General features: G+C 46.3%; 1 protein-coding gene across 1 annotated transcript in view; it reads left to right on the top strand.

Annotated features, from left to right (window-relative positions):
• Positions 1-3,779: 3,779 nt before the first annotated feature.
• Positions 3,780-27,042, top strand: part of kcnk10a (potassium channel, subfamily K, member 10a) — a gene marked incomplete at both ends in the record, with an annotated part of 80,805 nt that continues 57,542 nt past the window's right edge. The window contains 2 exon segments of the mRNA XM_079290239.1: positions 3,780-3,834; positions 26,068-26,453. Of these exon segments, the coding sequence (XP_079146365.1) occupies positions 3,780-3,834; positions 26,068-26,453 (441 nt within the window).

The raw sequence follows: 27,042 nt of genomic DNA on the forward strand, positions 1-27,042 counted from the left end.
TGATTAAAGATATAAGTGACATACAGTGACATACAATTTAGCCAATCAGCGCCCTCAAATAGATTCAGCTTGGGGCCAGAACGATCAGGCCCCCCTAGCTGCGCGTTCTCGTCAGGAGAAGTCTCTACAGGCGAGCACTCCTCCTCCAAGACCCGTTTGAGAGGAGAACTTTGGCGGAGATTCTGCAGCCAAAGAGCTGATATCAGATCAGCCTGACCTCACAATCAGACAGCAGACTCGCGGGAAAGGGAAGCAGTACATGCGAAGCTTCTGTACTAGCTGTACACAAGACAGGTTTGGCTAGCTGGATGACGTCATGCTAATCATTTATTTAGCTTTTTAAAACAACGGGGACAGATCCAGCACGGACAGTTACGGGAGTGAGGGATGAGGAGGTAAGGAAACATGAGAACACCAGGGTAGGGAGTGAGGGATGAGGAGGTAAGGAAACATGAGAACACCAGGGTAGGGAGTGAGGGATGAGGAGGTAAGGAAACATGAGAACACCAGGACACACATGAGAACTCTGTCAAGCTACATATTAGACAAAGTGAACATCTTTTCTTCTACATAGCTGTCCTCAGTCTCATCTGCTTAACTTGGTCATGGAGGCATCAACATGTAATAGAGATGTTAAATTAACAGTGAAAACTCATCATAGCTTAATTTAACATCAGTATTCATAATTACACTTCATGTTTACTTCTCCTGATCTTTACCTCCTATAACAAGGTCCATAGGGGCATCTCAATAAATAAACATGTTATATTATATTATATAAGTGTTATTTACTGCTTTTTTTCGTGTTGGAATAAATGTTAAATATTTAACTGCCAAGTAATAATGCGTGTTTGACACTTACATTTTTTTGCATTAAATCATACTGGGATGTTTGCTGAAATTGATAGGATGGCCCTACCTAGAACATTTTCTACCAGCCGCCACTGGTTGGATTCCATAGACACTTGCGTGCGAACGTCACATTTTGACCGAAAAATGTGTATAAAGAGTAAAGGTTGTGGGAATGGGAGCAATTTGTTTGTAAAAATCACAGAATACTTTTCATGCTCTGCTCCACTCTGACCGTGATGTCATCACTCTTGCGCTGAACATTCCGTGGACACACCCATTTGAAAATCTGAAACGGACCCAAAATTTTCCTGAAACTTAATCTGTGACTTCATGAAAACTGTGCTATCAAAATGCACATTTTCTCATAGAAAGCAGATGGTACCATTTTTTTTGTATTTTGCTTTGTAGCTCACATTTTAAAAACCACAAACATAAAAACCACATCGACACGTTTGGCAGTCTTATCTTTCTCATGATACCCAAATGTTGTTGATTGGACTCCGCATCCTGAAGCCCCCCTAAAATAGCTGAAGCCCCCCTAAAATGTTCTTCAGCCCCCCCAAATAATTTGGCATTATTGGCTTAAAAAAAACAAAAAACTTTTTTTGCTTTTTGGTGGTCATTAAATTCACATGGACAAGTTATTTATAATTCGAACATGCTACATATGTGCGTGTGTTCTGGTTTGTATGTTTTCTTCCCCTTCAAATTACAATCCAATAGCCTATCATCATACTTAACGATATGAACCCCGGGCACTAGGATCTTGGGGAGGTTGCTGCGTGCATGTTTTTTTTCCATTGAATGGTATATTTGACACTGATCTAGTTCATCTTTATCTCAGTGATAGTGTCCAAAGGAGCATAAAATATCACTTGTATGTAAAAACTTCACGGACAACAAAATAGATATGAATATTGATCGGGGCGACCGTAGCTAAGTCGAGAGCAGGGTCGTCCTTCAATCAAAGGGTCGGTGGTTCGATTCCCGGCTCTGCTAGACGCATGTCGTTGTGTCCTTGAGCAAGACACTTAACCCCAAAATTGCTCCCGTAGTTGTGCCTATGGTGTAGAAAATGTGATAGACTCTGAATTGTAAGTCGCTTTGGATAACAGTGTCTGCTGACTGTATATGAAAGCTAGTTTATCTGTCTTTCCTTTGCAAGCAGGAAAATTATTTCTCTCTCTTTATTTGAGAAAAGTTCATATTTGTGTTGTTAAATTTCACTATGACCCTGAAATTCTGTCTCTTGTGTCATCATGTACTGAATGCAAGCAAAACTACAGCGCAACATCACACTCTTTCTGATTGAACCAATCTATGAGCTGTCTGAAACAATGGATATCCGCGGCGCCAAATGGGTCCCAAAAAAATTGCTGTGTTCTTTGCGCACAAACATGCCCCTCTCCTTGGGGCTAAGCCCCCCCTTTCTTTGAATCCTAGAAACGCCCCTGGGCAGAGTCTTTCCTTGGTTGAAAATAATATTTTGGTAATTTGGTTCATGGTATTTTTGCCTTACACATGTTACTATGAACCAATAGCTGCTCTCATCATTTCCAATGCTATGTATCTCAAACAAAGATGTATATCTCAAATACAGAAATGACCAATTGTGGACTGTCCATCACGAATACAAGATTCAATCCAAGATTATGAATCTTAAATACACAAATGAGAGAAGCGATATCTCAAATGAACCACAATGATAGGCCTACTACTGGTAATATTTGCGTATATATATATAGTGCGACCTCTTCGGGCAGTAGCAGCCACACTGTCAAAATTTCTTGCGAAATTTTCTAGTTATTTTTGTTGCTGCTGTTTAAATTTCTTGTGATGGAAATTCAAAAAATGCACTACAGGAACGTACCACTGTTTTTGTTTTGTTTGTCATGTGTTTGTTGTGTTAAATATGGGCTATATATACATATGTATAGGCCTATATATATATTTGTGTATATGTATATTATTTCTGTATTCGTACATATATTGAATGTGTCCCATATTACTACATTGGACACCCCTCACTCACCCATTACCTGGAGCACACATAAAATGGACACACACACACACACACACACACACACACACCTACACACACACACACACACACACACACACACACACACACACACACACACACACACACACATCCATCTATAGCCATTTTGCTGGACCTCCGTTTCTTACTTATACCCATCAGTCTGAACCTGTGTTATTCTCCTCAGTTTGCTTTTGTCCCCTTTGTTTTTGGACCTGTATAATTTCACGAGTCCTTTATTTGTTCATGTAGGCTACTTGTCTGCACTTGTGTTGTACTTATTTTACTAGACAATTCAAGAAAAACAAGTGCTATGGGCTATTATTATTCCTCCTATTATTCCATGTGTTCATTTCATTTCCTCTTTCCCTCCTTGGTTCTCTCAACTGCGCCAACTGTTCTTTTTCTGTGTGAGCTGACGTCGTGTCTTGCAGTACGCAGCGGCGGCGTAGAGACCCAACCAAAGCGCATTACAAGCTATTGTACGTCCGAGTGAGGTGGATCCTGACAACGAGCAGTGCAGAGTCGCTGTCCTGCAGCATTCTGACGCAAATACATAACAAATCAAAAAAGAAACATCACAACGTAAACGTTAGATTCTTCAATGTAGTATCGTCTCCCGTTTCGGACGCCCATGGTATTAACGACTTCACAATGATGCGGCGAGCAGTGAGTATGCGCTCCTGAAGACCGCCGTGGGTGAAGAGGAGCTACATCGAACAGTTTCTCAGCCTCTACAGTAGCACACGCCGCGGATTATGTGTTTTTACTCCCTGTCGTCCTCCATCCTCTCTCGGTTAAAGTCGTCGAAATTGACGTAAAGGACCATGAGAGATTAAAACATTGATTTCATCCTACAGCAGCACAAAGAGCCAGGAGAATCAAGATGAAATTTCCGATTGAGAATCCAAGGAAACCGGGGAACATGAACCCTCCACCAGGTTAGACTATGAATTAACCATTTCTATTGTTTTCGTAAAGACTGCAGTGAGTCTTTTAGTAAAAGATTGCTATCCAATCTGCATTCCCCCAATATATTGTACATTGAATGTGGTGAAAATGAATCTTAAAATCATCTCATTACTGCGTGTTTTGAAATGAAATGCTGCAGTCTGAAAGTGTCCCTTCATATGGTCTTTATGGTCTTTAGCTTTCTATCAGGCAGCTCCTGCAGGCTTTCAGAGGAATATGGTCAGACAGAGGCTGATGCTGAAAAGCTTACTACAGCTGCGTCTTTACTGGGGCTCTAAACACGGGGGGGACATGTGTTGATACATGAGCAACGATTCAGTGGGAGGGAAGGAAAAAAGAGAAAATTGAGTTTATTATGCCCACAACGAGGCTTTGCGGGAAAATCCAAACACGCACTGTCAGTCAATAAAAGCTTCAATGTGATGCAGTATGAGAGATGGTATGGTTGAAACATTACCTCATCTTCTGCTGGGTAAACACACAGAGATTCTGCATGTGTGTCACGTTCTCCCACAGCTTCATCATCAGCTCATGTTTACCTGGCAACAAGTGATTTTACTGTTCAGAACATGACCTTTGAGAGAGATATGACAGCCTTCTTTCATTTAAAGCTTTGCTCCCACACAATTAGATCAGTGTGGGAGCTGCGTTCACATGCAGCTGCAAAGAAAGCAGTTTTCTACACTCATTGGCTGATTGGTTACATTAATGAATCAAAGCAATTGATTCTATTGGTTTTCATAAGTGTGCTCAGTGTCAGTGACATGTGGCGATTCGATAAGCCACTGTTGCATAACAGTCAACGGATGATGAAATGTCAAAATCCAATTATGTTGTTTTGATGGTTGTCAGTCACACCCAGAGCTGATCAACACCACTGGAGTCTAAACACAGTCTACAGTTCCAAGAGACATTCAGCATTATCTTGCCTTTTCTATAGCAACACTGAGCACTTTTAACACAAATGGGTTCATTATAGCATTTAATAACGTCAAGGTTCACTTTCAACCACATCTCACAATCCCCTTCAGCTATTTTCATCACTGCTACTGCAATGCCAGAGTTTTTATTAAAAACTAAAATCTTCAATGCATCAGCAAACTCTGCTGGTGAAGATTGTGAGATGCAGTTGACAGCTCTGGAAAAAGCTAGTAAATGGTTGTAAGATATTCTGTTTAGATACTATTTGCAAGGTAAAAAATGAATTGTCTTGGGCTGCAACCTATTATTACAGTATTTTCATTACTGTTCGATCCGCCAGATATCTCCACCATCAATGATTACGTGAAAGTTTGGGAACTTGCAAGGGACAACTTTCTGAAAGGATTGTCACAATTGATCAATATCAATGCAGCAGAGTTAAACATATCCTGAATGTCGAGTGCAACACAAATCGGCTGCATCGCAGTGCGGATCCTCCTTTGACGCACGTCAATTGATACCTGTAGCATACAATAGCCGCCTCATGCAAACAGAATAGTACTCATGTTGCAGTAGAATAAATATTGTTTCTAGATCATCAACAGTCAGTGGCGGGCCGTGCATTTTCTACCTGGGCCTTCTGTGCCGTCTTACTACAGTTGAACCACCACAGCTACGGGTTATTGTTTGTTTCGTGTAAACACCTTATATTCACAGAACACTGCAACATTTGACAAGTGAAATAAAATGTTACTCACAAGTAATGAATCTTAAAATCAAACTCACAAGAACCAGTCACATATATTTATATGACAACAAAGCAACAAATCAATCCAGCAACACTGCAGCGCTAAAACACCGTACACTCAAGAGCACGGGCCATTCAAATATTATTCACATCAGAGGGAACGATATTGACTATATAATAAAAACACTGTGGAGAAATGAACACAGTAGTAACGCTACTGCAGATGTAAAACAAAAGCTGTTTACTTACCAAATGCTTCTCACTATTTACAGATAAAGTCCATCCTCCTGTCTTTGGTTACAAACAGTTCACTGACGAGGTTGTGCAGAACATCGGTGCGTTTGAGTTCCAGTAAGAGGTCCTTCTCGATTGCCATGGTGATGACAGTCGAGCCTCCCCAGTTGCATTTCTGGAATAGGTTTTGATCCGTTTTAGGGCTGAAAATGTCCGTTCGACAGAGGCAGTCGATATCGGGATCGTCACCGCCAAACATGCCAGTGCGTAAAGTTGACGCATGCTCTCCACCAGATCTTTCTGTTGAAGGAAAGCCAGTAGATCAGCAGGGCTTTTCAGTTCAGTTCTTCAGTTCTGTTTTAAGCCGAGTCAGATCATCAAACAGAGATCCGTGACTCTACGTTAGGTTGAAGAAGTCTGAATACGGGAATTTCTTCCAATATACCTGAAACTGCTGGGGGTCAAGGAGGGAGAGAAACACTCATTTATCGTGGTCTTTGGACCAATTTCGTACCTGGGCAAGAATGTCCAAGATATCGCTGTGGAGTTTCTGGTACCGTGCACGAATGTTTCCCTCCGCTTGGCCTCTCCGTGCGCTTGGGGCACCTGTTTCACGCACAGTGGACTCAAAAATGTCAGCAAACCGTCCCTTTTCTCTCTCAATAGTGTCACAAAACTCATCCACTCTTTTCAGACACAACTGTACGTCCAGTTTATTGTTCTGTAGTACTCCAAACAGCACATCCGAATACTCAAAAATCCCATGGAAAGTGGACAGCAAAAAACAAAACTCAAAGTTCTCCAGATGGGCTTTGTAGCGGTCAGCACAGCGCACAGATTCCTCGTCGTACTCGTCATGGTGCTCCAGAATGTGCTCAAAAAGCTCCTGCAGGGCAGCTCTCTTTTCAAAGACCATGTTGACCAGTCTGGAGCTATATTGCCACCGTGTTTGTGCCACACGAGATGGCGTCAGGCAGATGTCGTCGAGCAACTGCGTGTGCTTTGGGGACCTGGAAAAATACACAGCGAGGCGTTGAGATGTGAAAACAATATTCTACATTCTCTCAGCTTTGAGACCCCTTGAGTCAGCACTAGTTTGGACGGCAGAAAACTGCTTACAACTCAACGACGGAGGTCCTAGTTATTGCTCCAGATGAGTTTGTCCCCATGATCAGGCAGAGTATTGGTCCACTCTCCTCTGCTGCCCATTGCAACTTGCGCAATCTTGGGATTGTCTTTGATCGATCCATGTCATTTGACCCCCATGTTAAGCAGCTGTCCAGATCATGTTTCTTCCATCTAAGAAATATCAGTAAACTGAGATCTGTAGTATCAACACCTGAATTAGAGATGATCATACACACATTTATCTCTTCTCGCATTGACTACTGTAACTCACTTTTCACATCACTCAGTGTATCTGCTCTTAACCGTCTGCAGGTCATCCAAAACGCTGCCGCCAGATTACTCACCAGGACAAATCGACGGTCTCACATCACCCTCGTACTCCGATCTCTCCACTGGCTCCCTGTAGCATTTAGGATTCACTTCAAAATTCTGACCATCACTTACAGAGCACTTCACGGTCAGGCCCCTACTTATGTAGCTGATCTACTTCACCCATATTCACCTGCCCGCACTCTCAGGTCAAACGCTCTAGGTCTTCTGTCAGTCCCACGCACACGATTTAAGACCCGTGGTGACCGAGCCTTTGAGGCAGTGGCCCCGAGGCTCTGGAATGCTCTGCCTGCAACTCTACGCCTCGCAGATACTGTGAATACTTTTAAGAACCAGCTCAAAACCTACCTTTTTGACCCACGTTTGAGTAAAAACCCATGTCCTAGACCTGCTCTTAAAATATGTTTTAAATTTTTATCTTATTTTTTATTATTTTTAAATTTTTCTCTGTGTATGTAATTTATTGACCCTAGGGTCACATTGTGTTTTTCATGCTTTTACATTTCTGCTCTGTTAAGCACTTTGTGATGTTATGTCTGTGAAAAACCCTCTATAAATAAATTTCATTCATTCATTCATTCACTAAATTCAGCTGATGGGCATAGCAGTGTATGGGCATAGCAGTGTAAAGTCAGAGGACCCTTATCTTTAACTTTAGCCTGCACTCCATTAAGTCCAGATGCCATGACTGCGGCGCCATTAAAACACTGAGCCACGACTTTGTCCAGACAATCGTGGTCCTCCAGAAATCGAATGAGAAGAGCAGCAATGTCATCGGCTCTCTTGTTGCTGGTAACGTCGTCAAATCTGACAAACCTTTCCTTGACACCGGTATCCGTCACATAACGGAACATCAGTGCCAACTGCGCTCTATTACTCACGTCAGTCGTTTCGTCCACCATAACAGCGACAAAAGCTTGATTTATCTCACGTCTGATCTCCTCTCCCATCACTTCACCTATCGCACTGATCAGGTCGTTCTGTATTTTGCCTGATGTCCCGGTGAACACTTTGTTCGTGGAAAGGTGGTAGTGCAAGTCTGTGTCGTGCTCGCCCACAAAGGTAAGTAGCTCGACATAGTTCCCCTTATTTGTGGACTCCTTACGTTTGTCGTGTCCTCTGACTGAGAGCTCCTGTTTACCCAAAAAGTTGACACAATCAGTCTTTTCAGTATTTCCCTATTCTTCTTAAATTTTTCGTTGTGGAGCACCGTTTCCCTGCAAACTTGTTCATTGATCTGTAGATCCAAGCGAGTCTCTTCAAACGTTTTCAAGAGCACTGTAGCTTGCAAGTGTCGTGCCGTTCTTTTGTGTCTTGTTGCAGCTTTGGTAAGGTTAGCAAATCCAACATGGCTCCAAACACCAAGACGCTCAGTCGCAAAGAAAAGGCATTCCCAGCAATACAATTTGCAACTCTTTTCCGATGCTGTCAGCCAGGAATAACGTTCGTAGTTGGTGGACTGAAAGTGACGCACCAATCCTTTTACTAGCTGGGTCAAGGCTGCTAGCTGCGGGGTTGGCTGTCCCTTCGTTACGATTTCCCGCTTTTTCGGAAATGTCCTCCTCGAGAAAGGCTTTGTCAGTAATTCCGCCACCAAATCGGTTTCTCCTCCTCCTTCAGCCATTGAGTGTTAAAAAAACACAGCTAGGTAAAAAAAAAAGAATCTACACCAAGCAAAACGCTAAAAATGTCATAACGTCTCTTACATACGTTTCAACCTGAGCTCTTACTAAACACTAAGATCTTCTAGCTAGCTTTCTGTTTGACAAAAGTCACGCTGGCCCACTGACCAATCACGGCGCACGTTAATGCTGCGCTGCACATCAATGCTGAGCCAGCAGTACGTTAATGCAGAACTTCGCAGTCTTCCTCGGTGCCAATTGCACGTCATAGAATACGCCCAGCATGTCAAACTAAAGATCTGATTGGTTGAAGACTATGACAATCAACAATATTGTACACATTCACTTAAACTGCAAAGGCTCTCTAGCGGGCCTCGGGCCTCTCTCCGTACATAGAGACATAGGGGCTGAATCTGAGTGGATAAAAGCTCTCCTTAAAACAAGCTGTGCTGGAAGCAGAGCAACAGAGGAAGACAGTAGCTGTGCAATCAGAAAATAAGCGAATGGGAAACATTTTTATGATATATGTAGTGTATTTGTGATAAATTATTAAATTATAAAATAGCTATAACTTTGTGATTCTGTTTAGGCCAGCAGAGAAGGCTTAGCTGGCCCTGATGGCCCACCGCTGTCAACAGTTATATTTACAATTATTGGAGATAAAACTTAGCTGAATTTCAGGAGCAGGACCACACCTCAGCCACTCGCCCACTTCCGGCCACACTCCTATAAATACCTACCCACTCTAAGCCTCGGCACAATCGCGTTTTCTGCACTCGCAACCGGAACACTACGGCAACCGGAACACCACGCAGAGGACGCCGCCAACCGCCATCGAGAGGGTCCAGGCAGCCAAACCTCGCCGACCAGCTGCATCCACCCGCCAGCATCTGACAATACGAAGAGTCGGACTCACGGCCGTCCTCCTGTTACTCACATCTCGGCGGCAGAGGGAGACCCGCTACCTCCTGACGTAGACAACGGAAACGTAAATCCAGCTCTCTCCTCCTTCGCTCGCTCCAGACCCAGCTCGGGAATGAGCCTCCGACGACTGGCTGCCCGGCACGCAGCGCCCAAAGATGCCGCCCCCCCCCCCGCGCTCCAGCCAGGTCCCCCATCGAAGACTCGCCAGCTGATCGAAGACACGCCAGCTGATCTCCAACTCGACCACAGTCCGCCTGCTGAGAGCATCGACGCAACAAGCAAGCCGTGCCAACTCCTCACAACTTTCCCGAAGTCACGTTAGGGTAAAACAAACAAACACACCGTACCTACATGCAAACACACCGGCGTGACGCAGCGACCGTGATGCCACCACACACCCCGAAACGCCGCCCCCAACCCACAAAGTTCCGGGTTGCCAGGTCGCAGCGCCTCACCTCTGATCCCCCTCCACCACCTCAGGCAAACTCAACTCTCCAAAGCAGCAAGAGACGCTGACTCTATCTTCCTCCCTTCCATTTCCACAGCATTCCATCCCACCTTTTGGCCGGATTCACCCGTCCGTCCCTTCACCGTTCCCCTACACCACCCTTCTTCTGCCTATACCCAGGCACCGGGTTGCCAGGTCTTCTTTCCTCTGTCCCCCTTTCTAAACTGCCCCCCCCTCTAAGCTGTCGGCACCGGGTTGCCAGGTTCCCTCTCCTCTGTCCCCCTCCCCTATCCCGCTTTTCCTACTACGCATACTCTTCCCTCTATGCAGATTCCTGGCACCGGGTTGCCAGTTCTTCTTTCCTCTGTCCCCCTTTCTAAGCTGCCCCGCCTCTAAGCTGTCAGCACCGGGTTGCCAGGTCTTCTTTCCTCTGTCCCCCTTTCTAAGCTGTCAGCACCGGGTTGCCAGGTCTTCTTTCCTCTGTCCCCCTTTCTAAACTGCCCCCCACCTCTAAGCTGTCGGCACCGGGTTGCCAGGTTCCCTCTCCTCTCTCCCCCTCCCCTATCCCGCTTTTCCTACTACGTATACTCTTCCCTCTATGCAGATTCCTGGCACCGGGTTGCCAGGTCTTCTTGCCTCTGTCCCCCTCTCTAAGCTGTCCCCCCCCTCTCTAAGCTGTCCCTCCACTGTTCTCTTACACCACCTTTCTTCTGCCCGTACCTAGGCACCGGGTTGCCAGGTCGTCTTTCCTCCGTCCCCCTTTCTAAGCTGTCCCCCCCTCTAAGCTGTCCCTTTACTGTTCTCTTACACCACCTTTCTTCTGCCGTACCTAGGCACCGGGTTACCAGGTCTTCTTTCCTCCATCCCCCTTTCTAAGCTGTCCCCCCCTCTAAGCTGTCCCTTTACTGTTCTCTTACACCACCTTTCTTCTGCCGTACCTAGGCACCGGGTTACCAGGTCTTCTTTCCTCCATCCCCCTTTCTAAGCTGTCCCCCCCTCTCAGTGGTGTATAGTAACGAAGTAGAAATACTTCGTTACTGTACTTAAGTAGTTTTTTTGGATATCTGTACTTTACTTTACTACTTATATTTCTGTTTACTTTTACTTTTACTTCACTACATTTTGCAAAGAAAACTGATACTTTTACTCCGATACATTTCCCCTGAAACCTTCGTTACTCGCTACAAAATCAAATCTATCTTTAGAAACAAAATGAATCATGAGACCAGCGCCGGGGACTGTGTTGGAACACAGACTGCAAGCAAGCAGGTTTGGTGAATCAGTGGTCCTAGCAGCAAGTTAAATCATTGGTTAATCACGTTAATGCGCAATTGCAAATAAGTGCTCTCAAAGCCGCGGTGTTTCGATTCCCAGTGATGCCCAGGATGCTACATGCTATAAGCTAGCGGACGACTACATCAGTAGAACTCTACGATGACTGATTTCATGATGGAAGCAGAAATGGAAGCACCTGCTACTCCCGCAACAAACGACGGTGGTGATGAAGACCAACACCCGTGGATCGCTAGCGAGTTAGTGAGCTGAGGAAGTGTTGACAGTTGTGCAGCACTAGTTGGCTAACGTTAGCTGTAGCTATATACACGGATTGACAGGAGCCGCGAGAGCGCAGCATTCGGGGAATCCTTCGCAGCTGTGCGCAAGCTGTCTGTGACGCTGAACACACCTCTACCTGCCTCAGCGGCCTGTGAAAGGCTATTTAACATCGCAGGACTAGTCTTCAGCCCAAGAAGAGCGAGACTGAATTCTCGCAATTTTGAAAACCAACTTCTTTTGAAGATGAACAGGACATTATTCAGTTTCAAGTAATGACTGGGTTGTTACTTTCGGTGCTGCTTTAGTATTGATCATGTTTTGATATTTGAGTCATGTTGTGGATGATCAGATGGAGTTATGGTGGTAGCAGTTGCCCAATTGCAGATTCAGCTTGAGCAAAACCTGTGTGTTTAAATCAGGCCCATAGGAGTTTACAAGGCAGGCGTCCTTTCTCACAACACTGACCTGATGCATCAAGTGAATATTTTTTGCTGAACATAATATTATGCATTGGCCTCTACATCCTCTAGTCTAATGAGCAGACTTATAAACGCACTGTTACAACTCCTTCATAGTGTCATATTGCTTTTCAGAGAATTATGATGATAAGTTCATAGTAGATGCAAAAGTATACTTATGTACAATATATTATGTTGAACATTGTTGCTCCTGGATGGATCACAGCCAACCCAATTATGTTCAACACAGCTCCATGTCCTTGGTCATGGTGCCACAGCACTTAAAAGAATAAACTTCATCATTCTCAAAATTCTGACCCTTTGTGTTTTTATTAACAGCATTTACTTGTACTTTTACTTTGAATGAACAGGTTATGATGTACATTTAATGTTCAGGTTATGATGTACATTTAATATCAGAAAATTACTTTTGATACTTGAGTACTTTTGTACTTAAGTACAATAAATATCAGATACTTTAAGACTTTTACTCAAGTAGTATTCTAATAGGTGACTTTTTACTTTTACTGGAGTAGTTTTCCAGTAAGGTATCTTTACTTTTACTCAAGTATGGCTTTTGAGTACTTTATACACCACTGCGCTGTCCCTTTACTGTTCTCTTACACCACCTTTCTTCTGCCGTACCTAGGCACCGGGTTGCCAGGTTCCCTCTCCTCTGTCCCCCTCCCCTATCCCGCTTTTCTGACTACGCATACTCTTCCCACTAGGCAGATTCCTGGCACCGGGTTGCCAGGTCTTCTTGCCTCTGTCCCCCTCTCTAAGCTGTCCCCCTCTCTAAGCGCAACAACGCACCCACTGACTGCAACAACGCAACCACTGAACGCAACAACGCAACCACTGAATGCAACAACGCAACCACTGAACGCAACAACGCAACCACTGAACACAACAACGCAACCACTGAACGCAACAACGCAACCACTGAACGCAGCAAGCAACAACGAATCGCAGAGAGAGAGAAAAAGAAGAGAGGAAAGAAGGAAGAGAGAAGTAAGAGAAGAGAGAGAAAGGAAGAGAAAAGTAAGAGAAGAGAGAGAAAGAAAAGAAGAGAGAGAGGAAGAAAAGGAAAGACAGCAAAGTAGAGAAGAAGGAGAGGAAGAGAGCAAAGAAAGGAGGAGGAAGAAGAAGAGAGAGAAAGAGAAAAAAAAAAAAGCTTCCAGCGATGGACCCACACAATTGGCCAACAACGATGCCGCTCCCTCTGCCGTCTTTTGGGGGTTTCCACGATGGCCGACGTTTGGCGTAGACCAGCCTCGGATCTTGCAAGCAGATGCCAAGTCATTCTGCTATGAAATGCTATGAAATCGGACCAATAGTAGCCACAGCATCACGTGGGGCCGCGGATGGCCCAGCAAGTCCATCCCTTAAACTCCTGACAACCTAGCAGTCAGTTACCCAATCATCAAATGACGCGCGACACCTGTCCACCAAGGGCGCGTCCTCGATGCAGCTCACGTCTGGGCCACCGCAATGCCATGGCTTTCTCGTTTCCCATTCCAGGAGTTCAGCCCTCCTGCAGACACCCGTCCAGCATCGGTTCGGCATACCCAACGCCGTCTTTAGACCCACGAATCCTCACTCGATCTTGCCGACCAGCGCACAGGCTTATTTTGGGGGTTCTGCAAGGCCCGGGAGCCACAGTGGATCCTCAGCTAAGCCTCCCCCAAACCGCATCAGGCCAAATCTCCATCAACCATTCCTCACACTCCAAACAACCGACGAAGGCTCGCTCCGGCCGAGGTGGGGGCCTAAGCTAGTGAATTTCACTGTAAACTAATCTAAAATGTTCATAAAATAAATGACATTCCTGAGTGAAGTTTATAAAGAATGAAGAACACAGACATCAGATAGTATGAGTCATTCCTCCTGTCCTCTGACCTCTGTCATCTGACTTCCTGTCCTCTTGTCCTCCTGACCCTTTGTCCTCCTGACCCTTTGTCCTCCTGTCCTCTGACCTCTCGTCCTCTGTCCTGCTGACCTCCTGTCCTCTGACCTCCTGTCCTCCAGGACCCTGTTTCAGAAAGCAGGTTTACCAAACTCTGAGACTAACCCTGAACTCTGAGTTGACTAACCCTGAGATTAGCCGATTCCACGATTCACCACGGCAACAGGTATTCACCAGTGGACATAGAGATATTAATGCATGTAAACTATGTATGGACTGTGCACATTTATCAGAGCAAGGAGCAATGTCAGTAAATTACAACAATTATGATTCATCATTACGTATTGTCCATTAATTCATTATTTACCAGACTATGATAAAGTGGTGGAATCTGACTGTGCATAGCTTTCATTTTTTATCTATTTTTCTGATGGGTAAACCGCACATGGGCCAAAAGTAAAAAATATAGTTGAAGATTTAAAAAAAATAGATATCAATAGACATAAGCTCACAATCGGATTCAGCAATAATGTGTTTGGTGATCTAAACGTTAAAATACAGTGGATTTTAAATGTTAGACACTTGGAACGTTCAGTTTATTTCAGCTACCTCAACAAATGTAGAAAAGTTCAACCCAGTCTGAAATGCTGTTCAACATGTTCACGTCATGCTTTCAAAGTACATTCTACAGCTGCACCACAATCCTGCTCATTCAGAAATATTAACATATAATCTCAAATATTATTGAATTGTTCTCCATCAGTGACAGGTGACATCAGCCGTGTGCAGTCACAGCGTTATATTTTCATATAAAAATTTCCACTCGCAAAAAGGACATGCAGAGGTTTTATTCTGAGCTAAGCCTGACTTGACTCTGTGTAATATTTGAACAAGAGGGCAAAAAAACCCGCTGTTCAAAGAAATGACTGTCACGACATAATAAGTAACTCTGGATTTACCTGAGGAACAAACTCATATCCTACCAGTATTTATATTCTAACAGATGGTCAACCTCCGCTACTGTAGCGCTGCTATAGGCATTTTGATACAAACAGAATGAATGAGGAAATGAAACTGCGTGTCTGCTCTATAAGAGAGAGGAGACAGAGATAAGTTAACTCTCTGAAAACCCAGCATTTCCCTCATCTCAAGGTTCAGTAAAACACTGAACCTGCTTTCTGAAACAGGACCCTGGCTGCTTTGTCTCAGCCAGCAGAGACGTTTACAAGAACAGACTAAGATAAACAGTCAAACTACAGACAAACAGCTTTTGTTGAAGCTTATTTGTAAAAAACAACACTTTTGACCGACCTTTTGTGTTGTGCTTGGGTAAACATAGTTGCAGTGGATGAGAGACTGTGGACAGAGCAGACTGAATTAGGTTTCACTTTCATTTACATGTCCATGCTTGTTGAAAAGATGAATTGATTATCAAGTATTGGCTTTTTACTCGCAAATATTTTATTGCACTAACAGTAAGGAGCGCAGTATCCAACAACTTGAGTAATCTTCACTCCACCTGGTTCACTACTGTGTGTGTGCTTGGGTCTAAGTACGTGTGGAGTTGGAGGAGCTCATCCCGACAGAGAGAGATGTTTGCTGTGGCGTGATAATAAATGACACCGACACATTATATGGTACTGTAGCACCCAGTTACCACAGAGACCCGGTTCACAACACCGTAAAGGCACCGACACACAGGAAGCAGTGTTATAAAAATATAAATGCTTTATTGGTACACCCTATGTGAAGTAACCAGTGACAGCTGGGTTAGCAGGCAGGAGGAGTTCACAGACCAGGCGATAAGATAGATCTCAAACAATTTAAAGCCAAATAAACAAAACAAAAAGACCAAGGCAGCGTCCCACTAACTAGAAAAGAAATGAAAACAAAAACATAAGTACTCACCCATAACTGCCAATAACCAAAAACCCAACCCAAAAGATTATCCTTCCACCCACCTGTTCAGCAACCCAGCCACCCCCACTTGGATTCCCCCCCAGCTACCATTGGGTGCACTGCTCAGGAAACTCTAAAATAACACAAATACACCATTACATATCCCTTAATTATACAGAATTTCCCCAGCACATGAAATACATAAAATTAATATACCTGAAACAGCCATCCCCCAAACACACGCTGTCCCCTCCGTAACTGACGCCTCTCAGACACTGCGCTACTGACGCAACGTATGCGGCCTCACCATACGGCTCCGCTTGTTGTGGGAGAGAAAGCAGGTGGACTCGCACCCCCCCCCCCGCTTGTGGCGGCGGAGACCGAGAGCAGATTCAGCACAGCCGCTCGTGACGGCGGAGAGAAAGACACAGGAGGCGAGTTGCCAGCAGGTGCCTCTTTTCACCTAATCAGGACCGTGCACCTCATTACTGGTCCGACGGACCCACTAGTTACACAGTCAGTTCCACTTGGTTACATCCACCCCCCCCTTAATCACTCAGTGTCCCACTGATGGCATATGCCCCCTCCAGATCCCACATCACCCTTCCCCAATCCTTCAGCTAACCCTGAAAGAACCTGTTTCAGCACCGCCTCGCAAGTCTGCTGCAACTGCGTCACCCCCACCGGAGCTACTCCCTCCTCCCTGAGATGGCTTACCGCAGACCTCGGCAGCCGGTGCGGGTTAGAATGAACCCCCGCAGTAGCACGCTTGGACCTCCGAAGTGGAGGTGATGGCGAAGGCACAGGTAATGGCAGTGTCCGTGGCGAATGCAAGACATGTGTACTCTCGCCTGCACTCCGTTCCTCCCCGCCCACAGAGGGGGCAGCCCCCGTTGGACGGGGGGGAGACAGCCCTTCTAAGCCAACCTCTCGCTCCCTTTCCTTTTTTTCCCTCCCAATGCTCCCCTGCGCCCCCGGCTCATCGGCCCAGACCATCGCAAGCAGAGAGTCGTCCGAATCGGACTCCACATCAGGAAGTGAGGACCCAGCCACTCCCTGGTGCCCCAGTTCCTGCTCTGCCATCTGTACGCCTGGCCCACAAACACGCAACTCATGTCGATGTAAATTGCGTTGTGGTTTCGAGAAATCAATCGGGACCACAGAATACACAGGCAGGTCCCCACCCAGCTGAGCTATGACTCGGTGAGGGGTGGGAAGCCACACATCCTGAATCTTATGCCTACCCGAAAACTGACGATTCCTAACATATACCAATTGGCCTGGCTGTAAAGGATGGTCACCTACAGGCATGCCTGCATACCTTTTACGAGCTTCCGCTGCCTGCTCCATGTTCTTTCTAGCCCGAGCGTAGGCACAGCCTAGGGCTGGGCGATAAATCGATTTAATCGATTAATTCGAATGTGTGCTTTAAGGCGATGTGTTTTATTGAAAATCGAGAAAATCGCCCCCACCCTCCCCCCCCGTTGGGTTCCCGTAGTTGAGTGCGCGCGCATTGTTTACAAACGAAAACAATGGCGGCCAGCAGTGAAGCTCTCGTTCTTAAGAGAGGGAAGAATGTGTCTTCGGTGGTCTGGAAATGGTTCGGGTTCGTGTCATCTGACACAGAACAAACAGCCTCAAACAGAGGCATGCCGCCGAGTGGGAGAAGCGTTGCACCCTGAGGAGGGAGCAGGACCGCGGGAGCACAAGCGACGCTGTCTTCCTGGCAAAAAATATTTCGAAAAAACATGCACTACTGTTTAATACTGTTGGTTATGTTGTGAATGCACTTGATTTTGTTTACATGCACTTATTTACTGTGCAAAATATGTTATGTTGATGTTAGATCAGATGTTGCACTTTTGAAAATGTGAATGTTAAAGGGTCACATACATTTTATTTCATGCTGTGTTTGTATCAGTGTATTCAGTTAGAAAAGCTTACTGTAAAAAGTTACATTTGCACAGTTGTTTACAATGGAAGGCTACTATTTAATGCCATTTAATGTTATGTTTAATTTAATTTTATATTTAAATGATTCAGGGAAACAAAAGAGTGACCAAATACTTTTTGTATACTACAGGCACCTTTCTACAATGTTCAGGTTTTGTTTGCACTTTATTTTTATCAACCTACGAGGGAAAATCATCACAAAATAAAATAAAAAATTGTTTTCAACAGCTTCTGTCATCTGCAAAAATTTGTGGGGGAAAAAAATCGATTTAAATCGTGAATCGGATTTTTTGTAAAAAAATCGGAGATTTTTTTTTTAGGCCATATCGCCCAGCCCTAGCACAGCCCAACCTCCTCTGATGTTCCTCAACCCACTCGTGCATATTACCGTCAAAATCCTCCCTATCCTGTCCCAGCCAGACATCCAGCGGAACCACTGGAGCCCTCCCGAACATGAGAAAATACGGCGAATAGCCCGTACTTTGATGTTCAGTGGTGTTATAAGCATACAGCAGCTCCGGAAGGTATTCAACCCACTTCCTTTTCTGCTCCGGGCGCAGGGTACGCAACAGATCATGCAGCGTCCTATTAAAACGCTCACACTGTCCGTTCCCCTGGGCATGATAGGGGGTTGTGCGACTTTTTTTCATTCCATACAACCCACAGAGACACTGGACAACCCCAGCCTCAAAGCATTTCCCCTGGTCAGAGTGCAACCTTGAAGGGACCCCATAGGGCTGAATCCAATATTTCACCAGTGTCTTTGCGACTGTTATGGCCCGCTGGTCCTTGGTTGGTACCGCAACCGTAAACTTAGAGAACACGTCGGTAAAAACTAAGACATTCTCTCGTCCATCGGACGACGGTTCCAGCACGGTGAAGTCCATTGCAACTACTTCCAGCGGCCTAAAAGCCAACAAACTCCCCAATGCTGCAACCACCCTTAGCTGTGGTGCTTTGGCAACAATACAACGTTCACAAGTCTTGCAAAAAACCTCAATGTCTGCAAACATTCCTGGCCAATAGCACCGACTTCGAACCAACTTGAATGTTCTTTCCACTCCTTGGTGCCCATGGTCAGAGTGCATGCGAGCAAGCACCTCCCGGTGCAATACTGCTGGCAACAAAAGCTGCTTAATCTCTCCCTCCTTCTGATCACACAGCGTCCGGTACAGCACACCCCCAAGCTCCACAATCCTTCCCCATTGTCTCAGAAGTGCAATTGTTTTGTCACATTCCTGCAACCTCTCGTCCCTACCAGGTTTCACACCCCTCACCCAGTATGTTCGAAAAGCTGATATTACAGAATCTACCTGCTGTAGACTAGCCAAGGCCGACATGTCAAATGAGGGAAAGCTAGACATAGAAGCTTGCTGGGGGCTGGCCCTGGTTTCCTGACACAGAGCCGTTCGATGGGGTTTGGACAGAACACTACGTGTGTCCTGAAAACTTTGCGCCACTCCTCCCCCCTCTGTCCCCTTCTGCTCTACATACTGCCTAGAGAGAGCATCCGCCCCCGCATTCTGGCTACCTGGCCGATACACCAACTGAAAGTCAAACTGAGCCAGTTCAGACACCCATCTCTGTTCTACAGCTCCAAGCTTTGCGGTGTTCAAATGGCTTAGCGGATTGTTATCAGTAAACACTGTAAACTTGGTCCCCATCAGATAATCCTTAAATTTATCCGTAACTGCCCACTTCAACCCCAACAGCTCCAATTTCATGGCGCTATAGTTCTCCATATTCCGCTCCGACGACCGGAGGCCCCGACTTGCATATGCAACCGGCCGTCGCTGTCCCTCCCCCTCTTGCGACAAAACAGCCCCCAACCCTTGATGGCTAGCGTCAATCTCCAGGAAGAATGGCTTGCTAAAATCTGCATACCCCAACACGGGAGTGGAAATTAACTTTTGTTTTAATGTTTCAAAAGCATCGTCACAGGTGGCATCCCACAACTGGCCAAACCCGGGGAGCGAAGAGGCTTTCCTCCCCCCTTTAGCTGACAGCAGTGTGGACAGAGCGTGGAGGGGGGCTGCCAATTTAGCAAAGTTTCTCACAAACCTCCTGTAGAAACTAGCGAAACCCAGGAATGATTTCACCTCCGCCACACTCTGCGGTCGACGCCACTCTGCAACCGCCCGAATCTTCTTCGGATCAGTAGCCACTCCAGTAGCTGAAATGACATGTCCCAGGTAAACAACTTCGGACTGAAAAAATGAGCACTTACTCAACTTGACCTTGAGATTAAACTGCCCCAGCCGGGACAACACCAAATCTAGGCGCTCAAGGTGCTGCTCAATGGTAGATGAAAACACCACAATGTCATCCAGATACAGGAGGAGCGACTGGAACCTCTGATCCCCCAAAATTCGTTCCATCAACCGCTGAAAGGTACCTGGCGCATTACAGAGCCCAAACGGCATCCGTGTAAATTCATACAAGCCAAAAGGAGTGCAGAATGCAGTCTTACTGCAATCTTTCTCAGCCACTCCCACTTGATGGTAACCACTCGCCAGGTCCAGGGTGGTAAACCACCTTGCCCCGCTCAACGCATCCAAGGACTCTTCGATACGTGGAAGAGGAAACGCATCTCGCCGTGTTCTCGCATTAAGCTGCCTGTAATCCACACAGAGCCTTAGCGACCCGTCTTTCTTCCTCACTATCACCAAGGGGGAGGAGTAGGGACTACTGCTTTCCCTGATAATGCCCTGCTGCAACAGCTGTGAAATATGCGTTTTGACTTCCTCATACTGACTTGGGGGTATACGCCGGTAGCGCTGCCTCACCGGGGCTTCATCCAGGACTGGAATCTCATGCTCTATCACGTTTGTAAATCCCAAATCCATGTCTGACTTTGCGAAGACCCCAGCATGTTTACTCAGGAGCTGCCTCACTTTCCGTACCTGTTCACCAGTCAGCCCTGGAAATTCCTGTACGGCTACCTCCGGGGGCAGCTGCTGCCGCTCCGCTACCCCACCAGTCTGTTCGCACAAAAAGACTCTCTTCCTGCGGCCCTACTCGTTCAAATGCTACAGGGGCATTACCCCCTGACACCACTTCCACTGAATGTATTGCGCAAAGGCAGGTCTGAGATGCAATGTTCGCATCCACATGTCCTACATTCATGACCGGCACCGCAACCTGTCCATTCGCCACTGGAACCACTGCATTGGAAACGAGTAACTCCCCCGGGAGGCTCCCTTCCCCCACCCCCAATGACTCCACACACACAAATGAGCCTAACAAAGTCTGCCCAGGTGGAACACAGAAAGGTACGGTGGAATAGCCAAAGCCTATAGGTGAAACAGCCTGCGCCTGCTGGCAAACCGAGAATGCCAACCCCCACACTTCATCCGAATCAGACGCCGAATCCTGCTCAACATCTGATGCCAACTGCTCCATTTCATAAAACCGCTTGATTACGTTCATGCCCAATATGCAAGGAACAGCTATTTTCCGCTGGAATGTCGCGGTGTCCGTAGGGTCCCGAACAACCAGAATGCCCCTCCCACTTGCCACCTTGCCCAAGGCACAGACATCCCTCTCGAAATACCCCAGGTAAGGAATGCCCAACCCATTTGCCGACGACAGGGAAAGCCACTCACAGGTTTTAAGAGTTGGCCTAAAATGCTGCTCAAAAAATGTCTCTGTAATAGTTGACACGTTAGACCCAGTGTCTAGGAGGCATTTAACCTTCACATCCCCCAACAAAATTTCCACAGTTGGACATTTGCCGACCAAACATTCATATTCCTGCTTTGGAACTTCAAAGTGTGAGCCCGACTGAACCCCACCTGTAGCTGGACTCATTACCACAGGGGGGGAGAGTTTCCCTGCTGCTCAGCTACTTGGGCAAACCTGTCACGGGAGACCTCATGTCGCAACACCGGAGCTGCCCCTCTGTTTGGTGCTCGTACCCGACACTGTCGCGCCATGTGACCCGCAACCCGACATTTAAAACAAATAGGCTGACCATCAGCGTCAAACCTCGGCTGATCCCCACGTACCCCCTGCCAGCTAATCCCTAGACCGGACAAATCAGACACTTTCTGTGCCAAATCAAAAATCTGAGCCTGCTGTTTCTTAAGCGTGCTCTCAACCTGGACCTGCTGTTGCTTTAAAGTTTGCAGAATTTCCACCAGCAGTGGGTCAGGTTCGGGGAGGGCAGCCGCAACAATTGTATTGGACTCAACAGCTCCCATCTCACATGAGTTTGTCACCCGCCGACTCTGACCACCCGCTGGCTCTCCATCGTCCCACCTCAACGCCTCCTCGCGTAACCCAAAGAAAGTGATTTTATTATTCTGCCGAATCACCTTCTTTAGCTCTCTACGGAGTGCTAAATCCCGAACGTTCTCTGCAAATTGGTCACGTAAAGCAAAGTCACTACACCAGGCCTGCTTGATGTCACAATGATTAATATCATCAATAATAGCCATCAGCCCGTGCGAATACTCCCTGACAGATTCCCTTTCTCGCTGCCTCCGGTCGAAAAATAGTTTTTGCAATCTGGTCAGGGAATCAGGCTGCCCATATACTTCCTTCAGGATCTCCAGAATGCGCCTAGGGTCTCTCCTCTCACTCTGAGACCGATAACGTACCTCCTGTCTGGCTTCCCCACCCAAATGGTCATAAATGTACATCGCCTTCTCAGTATCCTCAAAATGACGATAACCCAAAACTGCATTTATCTCATCCAACCACTCGTAAAACTCAGCACAGGACCCTTCATTGAAAACCGGACACTTTTTTTCCTTTGGTACGTAAATGACACGCTCTCTACCCCTCGGCCCAGCAGCACCATCCCCCAGTACTCCCGTTTCCTCCGGTTGTGGGGAAGACAGGGCGTGGGATGTAACGGGAGACCCCTGTCGTTGCAACTGTTCATTCAAGGAGTCATTAATGTCTTTTAAGGCCGCCATAGCTGCCTTGTCCGCCACCACCCTCTCTTTCAGGGCCTGTAGCTGCTCTTGAAGTTCGTCCATCTTCACCAGCTGACGACCCCGGCTCTTGTAGCTGTGTAGACTTCGTGAGACCCACTGCCTTGGTCTAAAATCGTTTGCCTTCGCACCAGTCCTGCCCCTCCAGCCCTAGGCCCAACCAAACTGTCACTGCCTCATTGTACCCTACTCACAGCGCCAAACTGTAGCACCCAGTTACCACAGAGACCCGGTTCACAACACCGTAAAGGCACCGACACACAGGAAGCAGTGTTATAAAAATATAAATGCTTTATTGGTACACCCTATGTGAAGTAACCAGTGACAGCTGGGTTAGCAGGCAGGAGGAGTTCACAGACCAGGCGATAAGATAGATCTCAAACAATTTAAAGCCAAATAAACAAAACAAAAAGACCAAGGCAGCGTCCCACTAACTAGAAAAGAAATGAAAACAAAAACATAAGTACTCACCCATAACTGCCAATAACCAAAAACCCAACCCAAAAGATTATCCTTCCACCCACCTGTTCAGCAACCCAGCCACCCCCACTTGGATTCCCCCCCAGCTACCATTGGGTGCACTGCTCAGGAAACTCTAAAATAACACAAATACACCATTACATATCCCTTAATTATACAGAATTTCCCCAGCACATGAAATACATAAAATGAATATACCTGAAACAGCCATCCCCCAAACACACGCTGTCCCCTCCGTAACTGACACCTCTCAGACACTGCGCTACTGACGCAACGTATGCGGCCTCACCATACGGCTCCGCTTGTTGTGGGAGAGAAAGCAGGTGGACTCGCACCCCCCCCCCGCTTGTGGCGGCGGAGACCGAGAGCAGATTCAGCACAGCCGCTCGTGACGGCGGAGAGAAAGACACAGGAGGCGAGTTGCCAGCAGGTGCCTCTTTTCACCTAATCAGGACCGTGCACCTCATTACTGGTCCGACGGACCCACTAGTTACACAGTCAGTTCCACTTGGTTACAGTACTAACAAAAAACGCCGGTAACGTTGGGGCTGATCAATACTCTGATCTTTAATAATTATCCATTGGGGCCCGTTTAATACTGTGTTTCAGTAGCCATCCCTACGTTCAGATAACGTAAAAACATAGAGTGTTCAGTTTGTCTGTTCTTGGCTGCTGTAGAATTATGGTGGTGCAGGATGGCGGACTCCGTGGAAGAGGACCTGCTCCCTATGTAGATATAAATGGCTTTTTCTAAGCCAGGGATTCCCAAAGTGGGGTGCGCGCACCCCTGGGGGTGCGCGAGCTGCCTCTAGGGGGTGCGCGAGAGGAAAAGTGTAATGGCGGTCTGATGGTGTAATAATATTAAATATAAAAAAAAATGTAATTTTAATTTAAAAAACTGTCAGGTGGGACATCTGAAGCCATCAGTCGTAAAAGAGGAGAGGGACAGAGAGAGAGAGAGGAATCGGAGGCGAGGGGAACGGAGAGGTGCGTTGGGGGGAGAAGAAATCGAGCCAGAGTCAGAGGAAGATGAGACGGCGCAGGATGGGAAAAAAAGAGGAAATATGATGAAAAGTATCTGTGTCTGGGCTTCACTTGGATTGGCAACGCAGATTCCCCAAAGCCACAGTGCGTGGTGTGCAGTGAGGTTCTGGCTAACAGTCTGAAGCTCTTATTTACGTCGCCACCTGAACACCAAGCATGCCAGTGCAAGTCAAAAGCCCCTTACATTGTTTATATCGAAATTGGAGGAGTTACAAAACAGCCAAAAACAACTGGAGTCTCATTCATGTGTTGGTCTATAAATGACGCACTACGGGCTTCATATCTGGTTACAGAATAGCGAGAAAGGGGCTACCGCACACAATCGCCAAAGATGTGAGCTTGCCAGCTGCCAGAGAGATGGTGGAATGTATGATTGGGGAGAAAGAAGCAAAAAAGTTGGACATGATCCCGGTGTCCAACAACACTGTGTCGCGCCGCATCGATGCTTTGTCCGAAGACATCCTGGCTACATTAGTCGCTCATTGATTGTAAATTAAATGTGATAATCTGCCTCTGAGCCTGTGCGTGTGTGCTCGCATCCGTATTGCTCTTTAAAAGTGACGCCTTGTGTCACTGAAAGTTATTGAAACTTTGTTGCAGTGTTTCAGGGCGTTTTCACACCTTCAGTTCGTTTGCTTTGTTGCAGTTGCTCCTTTGTTCGGTTTGTGTTCACACTGCAACATTTAACAGCGGACTAAATCTTGTAAACAAATGCCACGCGCGAGCAAACTGTTCTCTCATTGGTCCGATTATTATGCGGCTATAAAGGCTTAAAAGGCTCTGTTGCTTCTTTTTTTTTTTTTATTAAGGGGGGGGGGGGGGGTTGCGCGAACCCGGTCGGGATGTAGAAGGGGGTGCGCGGCCTAAAAAGTTTGGGAACCGCTGTTCTAAGCTAACAAAAATACAACAATTCTTAGTTTCAGGTGATTGTACACTGATTAAAACATGGTAAAACCAGAGCTTTAACACTACATGTCATTCACACATTCACACACTGATGACAGGAGCTAACATGCAAGGTGCCACTATCCATCAGGACTAACTAAGCATTCACAACAAGTTGGGGTTAAGTGTCTTGCCAAGGACACATCGACATGGACTAGCGGAGCTGGGGATTAAACCGTTGATCTTCTGATTGAAGGACAACCCACTCTACTGAGCCACAGTCGATATATTATTCAACACATAAATATGAATATTATATTCCATTTCTGGAAATGTATCGGCCACTTTTCATCAATAAACTTCTTGTTCTGAGAATGGTCGGCATTCTTCGGGTGTTTCAGCGCAGGGATTTTGACACAGACAGAGAGCATTCCCTGGTGGGGGTAGGCTTCATCAAGATTGTGGGAACTTATAATGTAACGCAATAGTTCATTAATATGTAAAAGTCCCATACTCTGGTTTTTAAAAGGCCGGCCATATTATCTGCCTCAGGAATTTACCAATGTTTTTGTTGCTTCTCTTCACATTCCTCCTGATACAGATTCATGAAATGCATTACTGGAATTGTGTAGCATAAAGTGCCTGCAACCCTGTGTTGTACAGTGACAATAAATTAACCTTGAGATGCTGCAGCACTCATCACACAATTCATTTGTCCTTTGTTTCAGTGAAAGTCCAGACAAACCTGGTCCCCCCTAAGAAGGTGCAGCCAGGCATGCTTCAGTCCAGCCTGGTGCACGCCAGTGTGGCCACCATGCAGAACCCAATGGGCTGCTCTCTGCCGCGGCTCTCTGTCTCCTCCCGCCCCCCCAGCATGGTGGTCAGCATGGAGGCGGTGGCTGACAGCACAGCTCCCTTCACCATGATGAAGCTGAAGACGGTGCTAGCAGTGTTTGTGGTGGTGGTGGCCTACCTGGTGGTAGGGGGCTTGGTGTTCCGGGCGCTGGAGCAGCCCTTTGAAAACAACCAGAAGATCACCATCACAGCAGAGAAGGCTGCCTTCCTGCAGAGACACCCATGTGTGTCCCCAGATGACCTGGAGGCTCTCATCAAGGTAAGAACAGCCATTGGTCGATACTGCAGCCGTTCCTCAGCCCTGGATATGGTCCCCAGTGGAGACTCGGGTCTAATGAAACCGGAGCTTCATATCGATCTGACTCCATTCAAGCTCCACACACACTCCAGACACCCTAGAATTGGATACAAACCACACTGAGCTGTACATACTAAAATGGAGCATCTTAATTGCTCCCTTACATCCCTGAAACTCCTTGAAGTTTTGTGAATCTAAAAATAATATTCCCTTGAGATGTTTTTGGATGATTAGTCCACTAATCTTGACCTATTTTCGACCGGCACCCCATAGCCATCATCCGGGTCCCTTACCGCCTGTCTTCCCTGAACATCTATACCAATTATTGTTCAGCATGTTGAACAACAGTTGATTAGACAGTTGGAATATATTCATCATTAGTTTCCCAGGGAGCAAAATAGCCATGTGAATATAAATGTTGTCTGTTAAACAAACAAATGCAACGGTTAGAAATTTGACAATAAAACTTTAGTTAGCTTTTGTTATACACAAATAGGGACCAATCAGAAAGCAGAAAGAAAGCTTTAATTTCAACAAGGGAGGGGACACT

Source organism: Melanostigma gelatinosum (genome assembly GCF_949748355.1).
Source record: "Melanostigma gelatinosum genome assembly, chromosome: 19".
Classification (NCBI taxonomy): domain Eukaryota; kingdom Metazoa; phylum Chordata; class Actinopteri; order Perciformes; family Zoarcidae; genus Melanostigma; species Melanostigma gelatinosum.